Source organism: Apaloderma vittatum, unplaced genomic scaffold (genome assembly GCF_000703405.1).
Source record: "Apaloderma vittatum isolate BGI_N311 unplaced genomic scaffold, ASM70340v1 scaffold5750, whole genome shotgun sequence".
NCBI lineage: Eukaryota > Metazoa > Chordata > Aves > Trogoniformes > Trogonidae > Apaloderma > Apaloderma vittatum.
Genome location: NW_009692789.1, coordinates 44,492 through 62,631, shown reverse-complemented (window position 1 = coordinate 62,631; position 18,140 = coordinate 44,492). Strand labels below are relative to the sequence as shown.

Sequence of the window (18,140 nt, the reverse complement as noted above, 5' to 3'; positions counted from 1 at the left end):
TGCCGCTCCCGTCTCGCCCTCTCCACGTCCCTGACTTCTCCCTACGCCCCAGCCCGGCTCTTCTAGAGACTGTGCCGGGAGACTTCTCGCTCCCGCCCCAGCAAAGGGCCATGGGGAGCGTTTTGGGGCTACGCGTCGTTTCTTTACCTCGCACGAATTTTTCACGTGGTGGTTGGTGGCTGTCATTCGTTGTGAGTCAGGCTTGCGATCTGCACGTAAGGCTTCCAGGCTCCGTAAATAGTTTTCACTCCATATACTATAGGTAGAATCATAGAATGGTTTGGGTTGGAAGGGACTTTGAGGATCATCTGGTTCCAACCCCCCTGCCATGGGCAGGGACACATCTCGCTAGACCAGGTTGCTCAAAGCCCCATCCAGCCTGGCCTTGGACACTTCCAAGGAGGGGGCTTCCACAGCTCCTCTGGGCAATGTGTTCCAGTGTCTCACCACACTCACAGTACACAACTTCTTCCTAATGCTTAATCTAATTCTACCCTGCTCTAGTTTCAAACCATTACTCCTTATTCTTCAGTCCAGGTTCAGAAAGAGTTTTGAGAGATGAAGTTCTCTTGAGGTGCAACTTCAGCAAAGCAGAGGTTTAGTTAACTATTCTGTAAGTGTGAGGATAACAGTGTGCAGGACTAATTGCATCTCAGAATTTACTCTCTAGACTTCACTGCCTATGTAGCCTGGTCAAGCAGCTGAGGAGAAGGCTTGTGTTCCCAAGTTCAAGTCCAATTTTAATAATTGAGACCTTGAACAAGTCTAGCAAGGCAAATTTCATTGAAAAGGGTAATGCAGTTATTTTATCCACCTAAATAGTCTTAAGTAAGCCAGTTTATCCTAAATAGCATGTGTGACTGTCTTACAGGCCTGTGGAGAGCAACACGTGAAATCCTACAGACTGAGCAAAAATATTTGCAGCAAATTGGTCTGGGAAAATTTCCATCCTTCAAAATGCAGCTTGATACAGCATTAAAATTGATAGCAGGCCATCTAATGAATGTGTATAAATTCAAAACAAAAAATACTTGAATCGCCTCCATATATATACATCTGTAGGTTTGGCCCATTTCCTTGCTTTTGCCACCCTTCCCTGACCTGCATCGCAGTACTTTTTTCCTTTAGTATGCTTATCATAACATAGCTCAGATTTACTGTCAACATTTGTATGCAGGATCATGACCCAGGCTTCCAAACGGTATCTTCAAGGTCAGATCTGCTAAACTAATGTTAGAGAAGCTTATAACTGCACAAGGCATCAGTTTACTATTCAAGTTTATTTGTAAATAACCTTTAGATTTGTAGATGCCCCAGAGAGCTATTGTATATAGCTGCTTGGGCTGGTAACTGATTTTCAGTGATCATGTGAGTAAATAAGTCTTTCTTTTTTAGGCAGTTATGAATGTAATTTTGAAGTATGCAGTCAGACTGATTGTGTAACAAGAACTTCACCTTAAATGTCCTGTAGATATTTATTGCTCTCTTACTATATTTTCTCGAGTTTTGTGTGAGATTAGTTTTCTGTTACAAACTACACAGATTACTCATTGGAGGGGGAAAATATGCCTGAAATTTTGCCTTGTACGTGTTACTGTTTATATACATCAAATATATTGTAAAATTTGTTTAGACGAGTGTTTGTGTACGCAGGATTGTGGTTATGCTTAAGTGACTTTAAAATAGGAAGCTAAGTTGAAATACCCCCATCTCTTATTTGTATTGAGTCCTTTAAGACTTTATTACAAAGTAAATTACTGTCATCATAATACAGTTTAGAAATACGCTTTTAGTCAACTTTGCTATTCAAGGTAATGAGGAAGAGAGTGAAGGGGGATCCCAAATAAGTGGAAACTGAATATGAGAAGCATTGCAGACTGTGGCTTCGCACAGTTAGCTTGGGTCCAGTACTGAGTACAAGGAAGAAAAACATCTCACAACGTCATGTGGTTGAGAAGCCAGAGCAGAGACGCTGGAGCTGTTCTGCAGAAGCCAGATTGTTCCTGGCAGTGCTCTGTTTAAGCCAGCACTGACACACTCTGCTGATCCTAGCTCTGGGTTCAGCTGCTCAGGCCGTTGCCTGCATGAAAAGAGGTTTTGCCCAGCAGTCCTGGGAGCAAACAGAGCCGTGTTGGTGCATAGCTGCTTGTGAGCTAACAGGATTTTGGAGTCTGCCTGGCTCTTCTGAGAGCTGACTTTACCAGGTCTGGACTGTAATCCCGCTCACAGCCTGCGAGTGAGCACGCAGAAGTGTACTGTGCTGTTGCTTGAATAATTGTCCTGCTTTTGTTAATGTGGATTTGTCCATCCTTAGTCCTTGCTCTATAGAATTCTGTGTTCCAGAGCATTAAAACGATTGGTTTTCATTGCTTACGTTACATAAACTGATAGTCATGAAAGGGAGGAAGAAGGAATGAAAGCCCTACTATGCTCTTTTTGTGTGTTTTGTAAGGGAAAGATTGCAAGAACTCTGACAGCTTTTTATGTTTGTTTTTTAGGTGTGTGCGGTGATGAATTTAGTATCTTGCGATCACCTCAGTCAGTTGTTTTTCGAGACGGAAGTTGGCCTATTCCTGGCGAGCGGATCCCAGACATAGCTGCGTTATCCATGGGCTTTTCTGTTGAAGATGTATGTTTCGTGTCTTGATTTTTGAAGCGCCTCCATATCTACCAATCTGCTCACTTAACATGCAAGTCTTCCTGTCACGTGCTGGAATATATAAAATATCATCCTGAGGAATGCGTGACTTGTCAGAGTGTGGTTTCCAGGCATAGAGCTATATCAGTCATATGAGCAGCAAAAGGCTAATTTGAGTCATCAGCTGCAGAAAGAAGCAAGCGTAAGGAGTCTTTACTTTGATGTTCTTCAGTTCCTCTGAGACCCGACTACATGCTGTATCCCCCTGACCCATGGCCCTGTCCTGGGAATCTGTGGAAACCCCTGTCATTTCTTGCCTGCAAGCTCTATCTGTAGGACTTTACCTGGAAGACTGTGACAAGTGTCTCGGCTAGGCAGGCATTTTGAGAGGTCAGGAAGTTTATTTGCTGAGCGTAGTGAATAAGAACAAATAAAACGAATAGTTATGAAGTAATCCAAAGACTTGAAAATCTGATTTGTGGTCACATTTTCCCAAATTAGATTTTCAAACATAGTTTTAGTGGTGTTTAAAGTGGGGCACATGAGTAGGAGCCTGTGGCTTGATTTCATCTTGCCTACTGAATTTTTTGCTGGGTTTCAGCAGGGCTGAGTGGCTGTTGAAGCAGTATGTGAAAGCGTAGTAGCCAACTGTCTCTAGCAGTGTCTGTGTGTGGCCAGATACTCAAAGCTACAAGGTAGGATGTTCTCCAAGTGCTGGTTAGGGAAGCCAGTTCCCATTTCTTTGATACTGCAGCTAAGCAAGAGGTCTGATAACTGGCTTGAGTGTACGTGTGTTTAGCCCGTGTTTTAGAATTTGTCTAAAAATATCTTGCTGTCAATTAATTACACTTTTTTGGTCGTTAAGCTAGTTACAGAAACTCTTATAAGTGGTATTCCTAAGAAGTATACTTTATTTTATCAAGAAAAAACAATACATCAGATGGCATTGTGTGCACTGCATATAAAAACACCCAGCAAACATTGGGTTTTGGCCCACTTTGAACACTGAACTTTGGCATATGGGTCAGCCAGAGGTATAATGTGGTTATTGTAGAATAAGAGTATTTCAATACTCGCTTCAGGGCTTTTGCCAAACCTTATAACTCATTTGCTGTGATGGGTCTTTAGCATTCTTTAGAAATGGTTCTCTTTTAACATTATTTCAAATCGTAGAAGCAGGCAGAAAAGAAAGTATTTAAATTACTGTATTCAGTTAAATGCTGAAAGTTATCACCATTGTCACTAAGGCAGAGATCATCATGTAGGCAGCTTCCAACCCTAATAAGGAGAGTACTGCAGGGCTCAAACGCTCGCTTTTCAGTTTACATCAAAACTGTAGTTTGGGAACAGTCTAGGACCATGCAGTGTAGAGAATTTGGCCTTCTTACTGCATTACGCTGGGGATTCTCAAAAACATTCCTCCACTGTTAAGGCAAGATAGAACTGAACCTCTTACTTTTTGTCCGTGATGATGCTTGAAAAGGTTTTTCTTTTCTTTCTTTGAGGTAATAACAAAATGTAACACCAATGACATTTAATTCTAAAATCGAAAAAAATTAGTTTCATAAAACTTAAACAAGCAGTTATGTCTTTAACACAAATGGAGAAATCTGTTAGAATTCATTTCAAATAGATGTTACCAGCTACCAGCCAGGTAGCCTTCACTGTGCTCTTAGTAATCCCTAACTGTAGTAAACTACTAAGGAATCTTGTTATGTTTCTCTGCAAATTTGTAAGTTGTAGATTAGTAGGCTGTTCATATAATTGACACTCCCCTTTTCCCTCCTGTTTCCTTCTGGTATTGAAAATATTAAGATGTTAGTGTTTTAATGTGTCTAAACCTGTTACCATGCTGTTTTGCAAAAGAGTTTTTTGGGGGATTGTTTTTAATTCAGGCTTTGCTTATTAAATACAGACTATGGTATATCTAATTTAATTATGGGAAATAACTTGATATATCCAACATATCTAATAGTTTCTCTATGGAGACTTTGCTATGGAGTTACTGGCAGCTTTTTAAATAAGTTTCTTCATGGTTAACTTGAAACAACATTATTCAAGATGAAAACATTGTAAATGTTAACTTGCTTCTCCATGACACTTCCAATAGGCTATCCTGAACAGAGACACTGTCAAGATAGTAAGCTTTTTTGCTGTAATGATCAGGAGGGCTCCTCTCTTTCTCTCGGTGAAATATAAGGGGTTTTTATTTTTACTTTATTTTTACTTTTTTTTTTTTTACTTTAATTTACTTTATTTTTACTTTTTTTTTTTTTATTTTTTAGGACCTTCCCTGGCCTGGGCTTGCAGTGGGTGATCTGTTTCACAGACCACGAGCTACTGTGCTGGTAACAGTGAAAGGAGTAGACAAGCTGACGTTGCCTGTGAAAGGGATTTCTTACCCTATTGAGAATGTGAGTATCCACGTTTGGACCTGTCATGCAATTTCAGTGATTCTTGTGATCTAATAAGAAGGACATGACTCTCTACTGTAGCCCTTGATGTTCAGTTATTTCTTACTTCACCTGAAGTTCACTTACCCCTCTGGAATGATGGATCAGGCTGTACAGATAAATAATCCAGTCAGACTCCTATACGTGGCGAGAGGCCTTTAACATCACCCAGGGCTGTTTCTGAGTTCAGTAACTTGTTCTCCAAAGCATGTTCTTGAAAGGCATTTAGTTTTAGTATATTTGTACCAAGAGGCAGAGAATTCACTGCTTCCCACATTAACTTATTGATTCATAGTTAGAATTTTTAACTTTTCTTCAGCTGAGTGTGTGTGAGTTTTATGATATTGATTCCTTGATGCACTGTATCACCCTTTGAGCAGTCTTTGAGTTTTGCTCAAGCACTTGTCTGTGAAATACAACACTTTGAGAGACACAATTAGATTATACTCTACCAGAGAGAAAACAACAACTTTTGGTTTGCCTGTCACTGTCTATATTTGCTGAGACTCTTTTCTCACACTTGTCACAGCATCACAGAATCATTTACATTGGAAGGGAATTCTTGAAATCATCTAGTCAAACCTCTCTGAACAAGCAGGGTCGGCTGGAGCAGGCTGTCCAGAACTGTATCCAGTCAAGGCTTTGTATCTTCACAGATGGAGACTCCAGAACCTCTTTGGGCAACATAGACCAGTGTTTGACCACCCTTACAGTAAAAAAAAAAAAAGTTTTATTGTGTTCACATAGAATTTCCTGGTTTTAAATTTATATACCTTGCCTTTTCTCTTGCTGTATCATTTTGTCCATATACATCTTAACGGAACACAGTAACTTACAAAATATCGTTAACTATACAGTGTTACCTCAATGCTCCTTTATAAATACGTTGTCTGGTTTAATTCATTTTGCTGCACTATTGGACCAGCTCTTCAAGTTGAGCTATTGTTTGTCCAGCATGAACCCACAGGCCCTTTTCAAATAAGTTGTTTTTCAGCTTATTGCCCTAAGATTGGTTTCTCCTTTTGTATGCTTCTATATTTGTGATGTTGTTTTACTGATAAGCAAGGCTATACTCTTAGCTTAAGTAAGGCTCTTAATTACACAATCATGGCCCCTTGGAGTTCTTAAACATATTGTGTCTGCCAGATGTACAAATAAATTTTCTGTTCATAGATACGCTGTTGGTGGTTTGCTTTGCACATTGGCTCCTATTTTTGTTATTATCACTTCGGAAATATTCATACTCCTTGATCAAAAAGAAGCTGTCCGAGTTTTCCAGGCTTCTGTAGTTAAGCGCATTACCTCCTTTTGTATCATAGGTTCTGTTTTATCCAAAAATCTAACTGGACTTTCTCTTCCAGGCTGTTCCTTTCAGCCTGGACAGTGTTGCCAACGCTATTCATACTTTGTTCTCTGAGGAAACTCCTGTGGTCTTGCAGCTGGCCCCCAGCGAGGAAGTAAGTGTTGCTTCTGTTCTGATTCCCAATGTTTTACACGGGACACGTCTTTCCATGTGTGTGGCTGGAGCAAAACCAATTGGTTATGTGAAATATTTTGTGCTGGAGAGAGATTGCAGGTATGACTGATTGTTAATGTGTGAATGGAAGAAGTAAAAACTAACCTCTGTTTTTATTAAACACTGGCTATTCCTGCAGAGGGTGTACATGGTGGGCAAGGCAAACTCTGTATTTGAAGATCTTTCTGTCACGCTGCGCCAACTGCGAAACCGCTTATTCCAGGAGAACTCCATTCTCAGCTCCCTGCCTCTCAACTCCCTCAGTAGAAACAATGAGGTAAAAAACTTCAATCAGTGGCAACTTTTACAGTTTTTTTTCCTAGTCTTGTTAGTTAGTTAGCTTGTGCTTTTCTTTTATTGTTTTTTCCTTTCCCCCTTCCCCCCCTTTTTGCTTTGCCCAGGAGAGCCCACTCTTGTTTTTTCTAACTGAATTCCGAGAAGTGAGTTTTAAGTTCTTTTTAAAGTGACTTTACTGGAAGTGCAATTTCCTTCTAGCATGTTCTGATGCTATAAGAAACATAATCTGTTACAAAATAGTGAGAATTGCAGGAAAGTTGAGACTTCCCTAACTTTGGTTTTGAAAAGGAAATACCTGTCTCTTTGTTCCTGCCTCTTCTCCCAGGTTGACTTGCTTTTCCTGTCAGAACTACAAGTCCTACATGATATTGCAAGCTTGGTAAGATTTTTCTTTTGAAACACTTTCCCAACCTATGTCACAAGCTTCAGAGATTTCATTTAAAGGCAGAGAAGCCGTAGCCAGGACATTTGGCAATGAGTGATACCCATTCAAGTGTGTCATGAGTTGTTTGCATTAGTTTAAATAATACATTCTCAAGCTATTTGTATCAGCCCTGTCACTCACGAAAGAAAACTTAATCATCTGTAGTTTCTTAAGAAGCGGGGGAATTCTGAGCTGCTACTTCTCCATACCGTAGACACAGGAAGTACTCAATGAAGAATTTGCTCAGGCTTTCCCTGTTTTCTTACTTGAGAGGTATAATGGTAGTTAAGAAAATGTTCTTTACCCTGCTCACCCTCTTACTTCAAAATATCACTGTAACATTTTATCTGAAAAAGACTGGAATGACTTTTGTAGCGTGAATAGTGGGGGCGATAGAAGTATTCCAATGGAGGGGTAAGCTTCTAATTCTGATCTTTTTAAGCAAAATGCTTCTTACCATCTTTTTACTAAGAAGCTACTGTCTTGTTGCTGTGGTTTAGGGTTTGTTTTGGGGGTTTGGGTAGGGTTTATATTTTTGGGGTTTGGGTGTTTGGTTTTTTTTTTTTTGTCCTTTAAGCTGCAGTCCTTGGCTACTTAAAGTGAAAGAATCAGTCCTGAAAAAACTTGGAGGTTTACATTAGGTGAAGGGCTGGCAAAGAGAAATGGAACTCTTGAGGAAATGAGGTAGAACAACTTGGTTTTGTCTTGCAGACTAGAAACATTTTAGTTAAAGTAGATGGGAAGATAGGAACAGATGAAATTCCTTGCTTTTCAGAGACTGTGCTCTTATGCAGACAAATGTCAGTGCTGCAGCTTCACATGTGCAGAAGAGCAAGAATATCAGTACTGTCCTTTGAGATAATTTGGGTTATGTTGTTTGGACTTTATGATAATAGGATGGTAGTCCTCAAGTAAACTACTTCTGTATGTGAGTAAGAGCAAGGCAGAAGTAACTTACTCAGTTCTGCAAGGGCCAGCTTCAGTGGAAGGAATAGTAGTATCCAGGTATGGTAGTTATGTATTCTTGTTTTTTTCCAAGTTTTGTTTTTATGGAAATAAGAATCATAGAATCATAGAATGGCCTAGGTTGGAAGGGACCTTAGAGATCATCTAATTCAACCTCCCTGTCATGGGCAGGGACGCCACCTCTTGACTAGACCAGGCAACACATGGAGACCAAGCGGGAATTGAACCCGTGACCTCGGTGTTGTCATTGTTGTCAGCATCGCGCTCAACCCACTGAGTTAAGCGGCCCCTGCTAATTACAGAAAAATGGTTCTGATGTGAATAAGTATAATGTTTCTTTAGCTCTGCATTACATGTATATAACCTTGTGTTAGGAATAGATGCTACATGATGATCATCAGCTTTCTTCTGTGTAATAAGAAAAGAAGCAGTTGTGGACATTAATTAAGTTGGCAAGAAGTTCCACTTCCTAATCAATATGGAATATGGCTGTTGAAAATGTTGAAAATCAGCAAACTGATTTTGTGAAATGGGGTTTTTCAAGTAACCTGTGTATGAATTAATTGTTATTCTTCCCTCACTGGTGTGCCAAAGCTGTCTCGACACAAGCACTTGGCCAAAGATCACTCTCCAGACCTGTATTCTCTGGAACTGGCTGGTTTGGAAGAGGTTGGAAAACGATATGGGGAAGATTCTCAGCAGTTCAAGGACGCGTTGCAGATTCTTGTAGACTCTTTGCAAAAGGTATACTTTCTACCCAGTGAACAAAACTCACAGGAATACTAAGGAAATAATTCTTTATGTTAACTTCAAGGGAGATAGTTTGTTAACTATCTTCTGCTTTGAATTGCCACTTCATTAACGATGGCTTGACTTGTGATCAGTTCTGTTGTTTGGGTTTTTAAAATGCAGTTGTTTGGTTATAAAATTGAATGTTAAAATTTGTCTCTCTGGAAATCCTTGACATGATTCTACAATGTGGTGGATACTTCGCGTAAAGGAGTAGGAATATATTGAAACCATAGATCAACATGACTTGATATGTTTGTTTTTTCTAAATAAATATCTTGCATTTAAGACTACCAGTATATCTCACAAAAACTGGTTGTCAGAAACGTGGAAATATCTTTATCCCAGGGTACAGTGGTTAGTTTCCCCTTGCTCACAAAGCTGTATAAATCTAAATTTCTAAGCCTCTGAAATGACTGCTGTTCATCTATCAGTGTGCTCAAGAAAGTAATTTTTTAACAGGTCTTACATAATAAAGATTTTATCTAATGATTAAGATTAGTCACTTTTGAGAGTTTCTAAAGCGTGATGGAAAAATGCAAAACCATGAATTTGCTAAGCCAAGTAACTGATTTCTCTAAACATTATTCTTCAGCCTCTTTGCAGATAAGCAAATATATTTAAATACTAGACCAGACTAGTCTTTGGACCAGATGAAAATATTCAAATTTATAGTTTCCCAGTGGAAGGTTGAGAATATAAATATTTTTGGGAAACTACATGGTAATGGGCCTTTTGTAGAAGCAATGAAAGAATGAGCTTCAGACCAGAAAGCAGTCATAGGCTACAGTCTGCTGAATTGCTTGAGGGATTTTAAAGAGATGTTGTAAACCAGGTGAAAGTTGGCACTTTCTAAGTGGAATTCTAAAATAATTTAAAAAAAAAATTAAAATCTAAATTTTAAATTTAAAAAATGCTAAATTTTTACAACTTTACATAGGCTTCTTTTTTGTGAAGGTGACCTCCTATGGTTTAGTACACCTTTCTAACAAAACTCTTAATTCCTGGCCACAGTGTAAGTTTTAAACTAAATCGCTTTTGCTTTTCCAGTTTGCAGATGAGATGTTTAACCTGTATAGTGGGAATGCAGTAGTAGAAGTGGTAGCGGTAAAGACATTTAATTCTCCCCTCATGAGGAAGACTCGCTCCATTCTCCAGTCTTCAGAGGTAGTAGATGCATATTTTTCTATATCTCATTTATCAAAAGTGATCCAAACTGCATCATTTCTTCACTTGAGCATAACTTTTTTTTTTTTAAGGAGTAGAATACTGACTGATTTAGGTGTGGGTGTGAAGAGGTCAGCTTACTTGTCTTGATCTTCACTTAATGATATAGTAATTTAGTTTGAAGAAGTCCTCTGGAAGTCATTTAGTCCAACCCACTGCTCAAAGCGGGATTAATTTAGGAGTTAGGTCGGGCTGCTCAGGTCCTTCGCCAGCCAGGTTTCTGAAAGGGCTGTGGTCAGAAGTCCAACAGTCTCTCTGCACAGCATCTTTCAAAGTCTTGCCCACTTTCATGGTGAACACTTTTTCCTTCAGGTTTTCTTAGATTTTTGTATTTCTGCCATTTTCTCCCAGGTACCATAGTGCATGTGAGTTCTGCCTCCTGGTGGGAGGTGTGTGTAAAAGAAATTATTCTCGATTTGCTGCCCACACCCCAGATCAGCCCAGGATGCAATGGCCCTGCATCACCATAATGTTCACCTTGCCCAACAGGACCTCCAGGTCCCTCTTGGTCCAGCTGCTGGGTCCCCAGCCCATGCTGTCGCGTGGGACTGTCGTCTCCCAGGCGCAGGGCTTTGCGTTTGTCCTCGCTGAAGTTCGCGAGGCTCCTGTCAGCCCATTCCTTTGGATTCGGTTGATGTCAGTCACGTAATCGCTTTTGTATTTGTGCCTTGGCATCAGAACCGTCTAGACGGAAATTCATCTCCTATTCAGATCGCTCGGATTTTTCCGTGTAGTCAGGATGTGTGTTGTGTGCAAGCTAACTTAAAAGTAATATTCATTTTCTTTACTGCAGAGCGAAACGGAAAATCCGTATAACCTCGCCTATCCATATAACTACAACTACTCTGTAATCTTCAACATTATTCTGTGGATGATGATAGGTCTTGCTTTAGCTGTGATAGTTATCTCCTACAACCTCTGGAACATGGATCCTGGGTATGACAGCATTATTTATAGGATGACAAATCAGAAGATAAGAATGGATTGAACCACACTGTATTTCAGCGCAAGAAAATGAAGAGTAAAGTCTCCTTTAAACTGTGTGGAAAACGAATAATATGACATGGTTAATTGTGGAATTTTTTAAGGGTGTATTTATTTCTAAGTTGTTTGGGTTTTTTTCCCTCTCAAGCCTATTTTAAATGTTAGTGGTAGCACCACATGGGAGTTAGAAATTGAAATCTGCTTGTTTAAAAGAAAAAAGATAAAAAAAAAACAATCCCCAAAGTAGTTGTTATTAAAGTAACATCATTCCATTTTTTTATCACGTAACATGAGTTTTTTGAAATGCCCTGTACTGCCTGTGACTGTGTGCAAAACAGAACTGAAATTATGATAGCAACATGTTGTTTGAAACTTTTACACTGGAAGATTAGAAATTATAGCTAAATTGTTGTGTTGTATATTATGAACCAGTTGTAAATGTTTGATGTAAATATTTATAATGGCTATATGTAACTTCAGAGAGGATAGTAATTATTATTTAGTAAAATATAGAAATATTTCTACAAGACTACAATTCTAGTGGCACAAATGGCATTTCGATCTCACGTTGATGGCTCAGATGTGAGCTGTAGACAGTACGATCCTGTACCTAGAACTTCAATGATTTGGAGGTAAATAACACTAGTGTGGCTGGTCTATACAGTGGAGAATCTATAAATATTGAAGTAGCACCAGTCTGTTCATGGTCTAATGTCACGTACAGCTGAAAATTCCTATTATGATGCTTCATATTCCTTCCATTTGTGTTGATGTTATTATAAAAAAAAAATCAATTCTTTTTGTTGATGAAGTGGACCAACACTTGATTTAAATATACCTGGATTATAGTCCTGCTTCAGCCATTCAATAAAACAAAGAACAGTTGTTCTTGAATGCATTTATTCTTTGTTGCTTCATAGGTGTGGCTACTTCTGTTTGGTGTTTGCTGTTTTCAGCTGTCATAGGCACAAAGCAACTGAGATGGAGAAAGCCCCGTTATGGGATTCTGCTTGTCCTAAACAATACTAAGAGTTTTAAAATATTCAAATACTGGTTAAAAAATAATGCTGTGGTATGTTCCCTGGTATTTCAAATTACTCTTTGAAATTTCTAATTACTGATTTACACTTAAGTAAGTCTTTTCGTAATGATTCCCTTATTCCTTTAGCTCGGTTTCTGAGACTTCTATGAACCTTGTGGTCGATTGCAACATCTTTGCTACAATGTAGGGTGATCACAAAATGTGCTCTGTGACCCTTAGAAATGAGGAGCTCAGCCCTGCCACAAGTGTAAAGCTGCTGTAATTCATCTGAAGTAAATGGGAAGCATTATTCTGTCAGACTTTTTCTGAAGTACCTCTCGGAGAGGTTCTGTCACATGGCAGAACAATGTCTCTGGGGTAAAAATACACTATGTGGTGATTCTGATAAGCTGGGTGCTGTAGCATCAGAAAGTTTCAGAGAGCTCACCTGCTTTTATCAGCAATAAGAACTCAAGTTGCAACTCTGTGCAGAGTATTTCATAGAATCATAGAATGGCCTAGGGTGGAAGGGACCTTAGAGATCATTTTAATCCAGCCTCCCTGTCATGGGCAGGGACACCACCTCTCGACTAGACCAGGCAACACATGGGGACCAAGTGGGAATCGAACCCACGACCTAGATGTTGTCATTGTTGCCAGCACTGGGCTCAAACCACTGAGCTAAGCAGCCCCCTATTTCAGTGAGGCCTTTTAAGGAGGGCTAAAAAAAAAAAAAAGCATAAAAACATGTTGCAAGGTAAGGCTATCTGGGTTGTGGGTTCTTCATTTTAAACAAAGTAAAAATTAGTTATGCTATAGACTTTAGGGTGATTTACTTCCACTTGAGCTTCTGACTGTTTTATATTCAATTAATGCATTCCTAGTTTACTTAATTCAGAGGTTTAATCAGCTGAATAGTCCGCTTTGGATACTGGTGCAGAGTTTTAGAGGAGCTAGTTGTTTAAAGTGACTGTGTAATTTTAAGTCTTTAATGTCCCAGGCATACCCAGGCATACCCAGGTAGCTGTATTGTAGTTGGTCTGAAAGTGGCAGTATAGAGTTTGTTTTAATGCAGGACCTCCTGTTGAGATGTTCATGCAGTCAGCTCTGTTCCAGCTGCTTGCTCCTGGTCTAGGCTCTAATTTCACTTTTTAAAGCTAGTTTAGGAGTATTTGAAGGACATACTTGAATTCCTGCATCTCATGTTAGTACCACCTTCATTCATTCTCATGGCTGCAGGCCCCTAGCTGGTACTAAAGGTGCTTTTGACACTAGTGTGTGCTAGTTCTTAAATACTGGTTGTTTTGTGCAGCGCAAGCTGCTTTTTGAACCCCTCTAAAGCCACTGTGTTTTAGTTTGAGCTAGGTAAGCAAGACGTGTTATACTGTACAACAGTACTGTCCTTCACTGGTAATCAAACGGGCAATTACAGCCTTTTTGCACATAAAATTCATGTCTGCTTGACCTCAGATGGGCAGGAGAGTCATTATGCAATACTCAGCAGCAACTTTCAGCCAGGCCAGGTAAAGGCTCACTTATAGCACTGTCTGTACAACTTGGGCTGCAAGTGCTGCAGGCGGTGGATGATCTGGTCTCTAAAGAGAGTTTTTCCTTGAGGAGCTTGGCCTCTGGTAAAAAAGATGAGATGTGTTTGATTGGGTCCACGCCAGACCTGTTGTCCAGTATTTGGACTGCGGAGTACCAAGAGTGGGGTGCAGTGCTGACAGTTCTGAAAAAGGACAAAATTCCAAGTCAGAATTGGAGCCTGAGCATTGCTTTTATCTCTTCAATCTAAGCAACAAAATAACCTGTAAAGAAAAGGGTGCTTTTTAAGAGTCAGTATGGTGGTTTTTTTTTCTAGCCTGCTGGTTTTTTTTTCTGGATAATTCCCCCAAAGTCTAAATTCGGCACAAGGGGAGGTATAATCTAGGCTTTGTGTATGTCTCAACTTTACAGAGTTCTTTCAGCCACTGCACTTGTGTTGCAACACACAGGCAAGAGAAGCCTAAAGCAGATCTGAAATGTGCAAATGTTATGTTCAAGTCTAAAGGGGAAAAAAAAAATAAAAAAAGGAAGTGGAAATGAAGAAACCATGTTGAAACGCAAACGAGCCACCTTGTAAGTGCTTGCTGGTCAGCCTTCATGGTGGCAACAACAAAACTGCCAGAGTTTAGTGGAAGGAGATGAGTATCTCTCTCAGAACGAAAACCATTGCCACCATGCCAAATGACATTTTGAATCCTGTAATGATGCAATTTTTTTTGAGCTAAAATTCACAAATGTTCTTCAGAAAAAAATTAAATTTTGTGCTCAAGTAAGGGTTGAGGACTCTACTGCTTTTTTTTTTTTATAATTTTCTCTTCTGCAGGCTCTGAACTGTATTCTTAAGAATTTTCATCTTTGTAGACGGGGAGAGGGCATCCACACAAGTACTGCAAAACAGAAAAGGAGGCAGGTAAAGGAAGATGGAAGTGAAACTAGAGGATTTCAAACCTGTCAGAATGAAAAAAACTAGAATAAATGGGAAATGCAGAAGCTTGTTTCTGTCCTGTTCTGCCACTCATGCAAGATGTTGCTACGGAGCAACTACACTTACCTGAAGACACTAAACTATAAAAGGCTTCTGCAGCTCATGGTATGAAGAGTGGAAGAGAAATGAGCTAAAGCTCACAAGCGTACACGGAAGCTGTACCCCTGCAGGAGCAGAGCTGGTGTGTGGCGTGTCATGGATTGGAGAGCAGAGACTCCAACAGCTCCCGTTGTGCAGAGCCAGCACAGATCCTGGCACCACTGCCACCAAACCCTTGCTGCGTTCTCCATGCATGGGTCCAACCACCGACCCCAGCAGGTCTCTCAACTGGGACCACTCCTGGACAACTCTTTGGTCTTGCTGCAGATGACTGCAGTCTCCTGCTTCAGTGGCAGATTTGAGTCCTTCAGCTTGTATTTTATTTTTATTTTTGAAATGGATCTGTTGGAGTGGGTCCAGAGGAGGCCACAAAGTTGATCAGGCAGGCTGGAGAACCTTCCCTGTGAGGACAGGCTGAGAGAGTTGGGGTTGTTCAGCCTGGACAAGAGAAGGCTCCAGAGAGACCTTATAGCAGCTGCCCAGTACCTGAAGGGGGCCTGCAGGAAAGCTGGAGGGGGACTGTTTATGAGGGAGCATAGTGATAGCACAAGTGGTAACACTTTAAAACAGAGTAAATTTAGATTAGCTATTAAAAATAAACTCTTTACTGTGACAGTGGTGAGATACTGGAAACAGATTACTCAGGGAAGTTGTGGAAGCCCCCTCCCTGGAAGTGTTCCAGGCCAGGCTGGATGGGGCTCTGAGCAACCTGGTCTGGTGGGAGGTGTCCCTGCCCATGGCAGAGGGGTTGGAACTAGAACTAGATTGTCTTTAAAGTCCCTTCCAGCCCAAACCATTCCGTGATTCTCTGATGGATGGCATGAAGCCACACATCCAAAGAGCCTGCTCCAGTCCTACCTGAACTGCTGGAAAATCAACCACCACAGATGGTGTCTATGACAGGCAGAAGATGGGTCTTCCTGAAAAGCTATCTAAAACCAGAAGTGGGTAGGTGGTGTTCTAGAACTCTAGGGATTCTGATACCTGTCTAGTAAAATTATCAGGAATTCATTTCTAGAATATGTGAAAAAGGCATACCAAATTGCATCTGTACTCAAGAGTGGTTGAGGACAGCTTTTAAAATGTAAGTCCCATCCTTAAATAGGGGCTTACCTTGTCAGTGCACTTTCAGAGTTTAAAGAATTCTTCTGTTGCTGAAGAACAGCTTCACACTAAAGGAATCTGGCAGTCAAATTTAGTAATGCCATTGAAGTCACCCGACATCCCCAAAAATACATAGCTAAGTTCTTGGCATGAATATACATCATAAAATATTTAGAATGTTTCATAATGGAAACAAAATCCATGGCCGCACCAAATGTTTCTATAAAAGCAGTCAAATTCCACTGTAATTATACTCCAGTGCATGAACATATGATGAAAAATTTACGTGCCCTTAATTTAATGAGCATATGCTTTTCATTAGGCAATGGGGATAGAAGCAGTACAGCTGAGATAAATTCACAGTAATTTAGCTGGTAGTTTATAGCTGTTATTGTAGGGTCAGTGACTTGCAAGACTTCAGTGCTACCCACCTTCTTACCTCATCAACCCCCTTATTTTAAGTACTTCCTTAAGCCAGCATGGTCAAAGTACCCAAAGAATAGATAAAAAAGTAGTCTGTTGCAATACCTGTGTAATCAGTTATGGCTTTTGGAACACAGCAGAACTAAATGAGAGCTCTAACTGCATCCTACAGTGGCTCATCAATAAAAATCAAATGTACAGCATCAGCTTGGAAAGAAAAAAAAAACTTTAAGAGGTCAGGCAGCTCTCAGCTCCTATTTCTGTCATTCCATCTCTGCTGCAGGAAAAAAAAAAGGAAAGGGGGGAAAAGAATACATAAACTCACCTGTACCAATTATTTTCAATCGACCTGTCTCAAGTGTTTCAGCCAGTTGTCAGAGCCAAGAGGAGACAGCTCAACTCCACTGCCAGTGCTCCTCACAGCAGAGCTGCTGCTTCCACAGCTGCTGGAGCACATCTGGCTGGGGTAGCCAACCCCAAGAACATCACTAGCTTTGCAAACAGGGGAGTCCTTACAACCTAAGCCACCTCAGTGAGCACGCTACTCTGCCCTCTGGGAATCCTCAGGTAATTTTATATATCCTCGGGAGCGGAGAGGCTGTTTCATGGCTGAATGTGGTCTTATTTCCAAGGGAAATAAGAGTAGCTCTGGGTGACCAGAAAGGAAAATGTTCTTGAAAAGGAAAGGCAATCAACTGTCAGTCATGCAGAGAAGTGGGTGAGGAGGTACAATAGGAAAAAGCCAAAAACTGAGATAAGCACACTCTCTGAATGAATTGGTCATGCATACCCACACGCACACAGTTATATTGGTCTCTGCAAATGAAATACGAGCAGGAGGTTTCCTCCCTCTATTAAAAAATTACTTTTCTTTAAGAAATTACATATTTGTACATTCTTCCCGTGTTTTAAAAGTTTTTTTACTTTAAAAAAAAAGGTATGCTCAATATTTTGTAAAAATACGGATTTATAAACTCAGAAGGCCGATAAGAATACATCCAACTAAAAAGATGCCCAGCAAAAACATCTGCAGGAGGGCTGTGCCCATACCACTAACAACCCAAAGGTGATGCTGACTACCAGAAACTGGCTTTGATGAGTTTTACTTCTGGAGAAAACCAAGCGTACCAAAAATAAGCACGACAGAATCGGGAAAAATAGGTTGCCAGGACAAAACTAGCACCATCAGAGTATAATGGTCTCAGTGTCAGCCTGCAGCACAGCAGTCACTTTAATTTTGCTTTTGTCCCCTAACCATGACTTTCTATACTGAAGGGAATGGAAGAGCCAGTACTGAAGGGAACGCTGAGGGAGTCACGGCCCGGGCACAAAACTGAAAGCAGCGATACCTCCCGCAGGCAGCTGCTGATGCCGCAGAACACATGCCAGCCCGCTCCATCATCTTTCCTGACTCTTGGGGAGCCCACGGCCAGCGCCCTGCAGGGCTCCCCCTGACGCTGCTGGGCTCAGACAGCCCCCAGCCCTCTGCTGCCTCTGCTCACTTCCCACCATCCCGCCAGAGAGTAGCTTGTCCAAATGACAGCGGGAAGCCTGAGATTTTGGGAAGTTGTTTCAGGGCAATGCTCCCTCAAAGTCCATCTTCCCTGCCATCCCAGGGCAGAGACGGAACCTCCTGAGCTCCTAGAGACGAGCTGGCTGCCAGGCAAAC

General features: G+C 40.7%; 1 protein-coding gene across 1 annotated transcript; it reads left to right on the top strand.

The window, feature by feature from the left end:
• The first annotated feature begins 2,503 nt into the window (after positions 1–2,503).
• On the top strand, positions 2,504–12,184 carry ATP6AP2 (ATPase, H+ transporting, lysosomal accessory protein 2). Its single transcript, XM_009867759.1, is given in 11 exon segments — positions 2,504–2,562; positions 2,565–2,629; positions 4,924–5,052; positions 6,453–6,548; positions 6,747–6,884; positions 7,230–7,283; positions 8,889–8,904; positions 8,907–8,973; positions 8,975–9,038; positions 10,134–10,250; positions 11,104–12,184. Coding segments are annotated over 11 exon segments (993 nt in total). The 5' UTR covers positions 2,504–2,510; the 3' UTR covers positions 11,299–12,184.
• Positions 12,185–18,140: the final 5,956 nt, after the last annotated feature.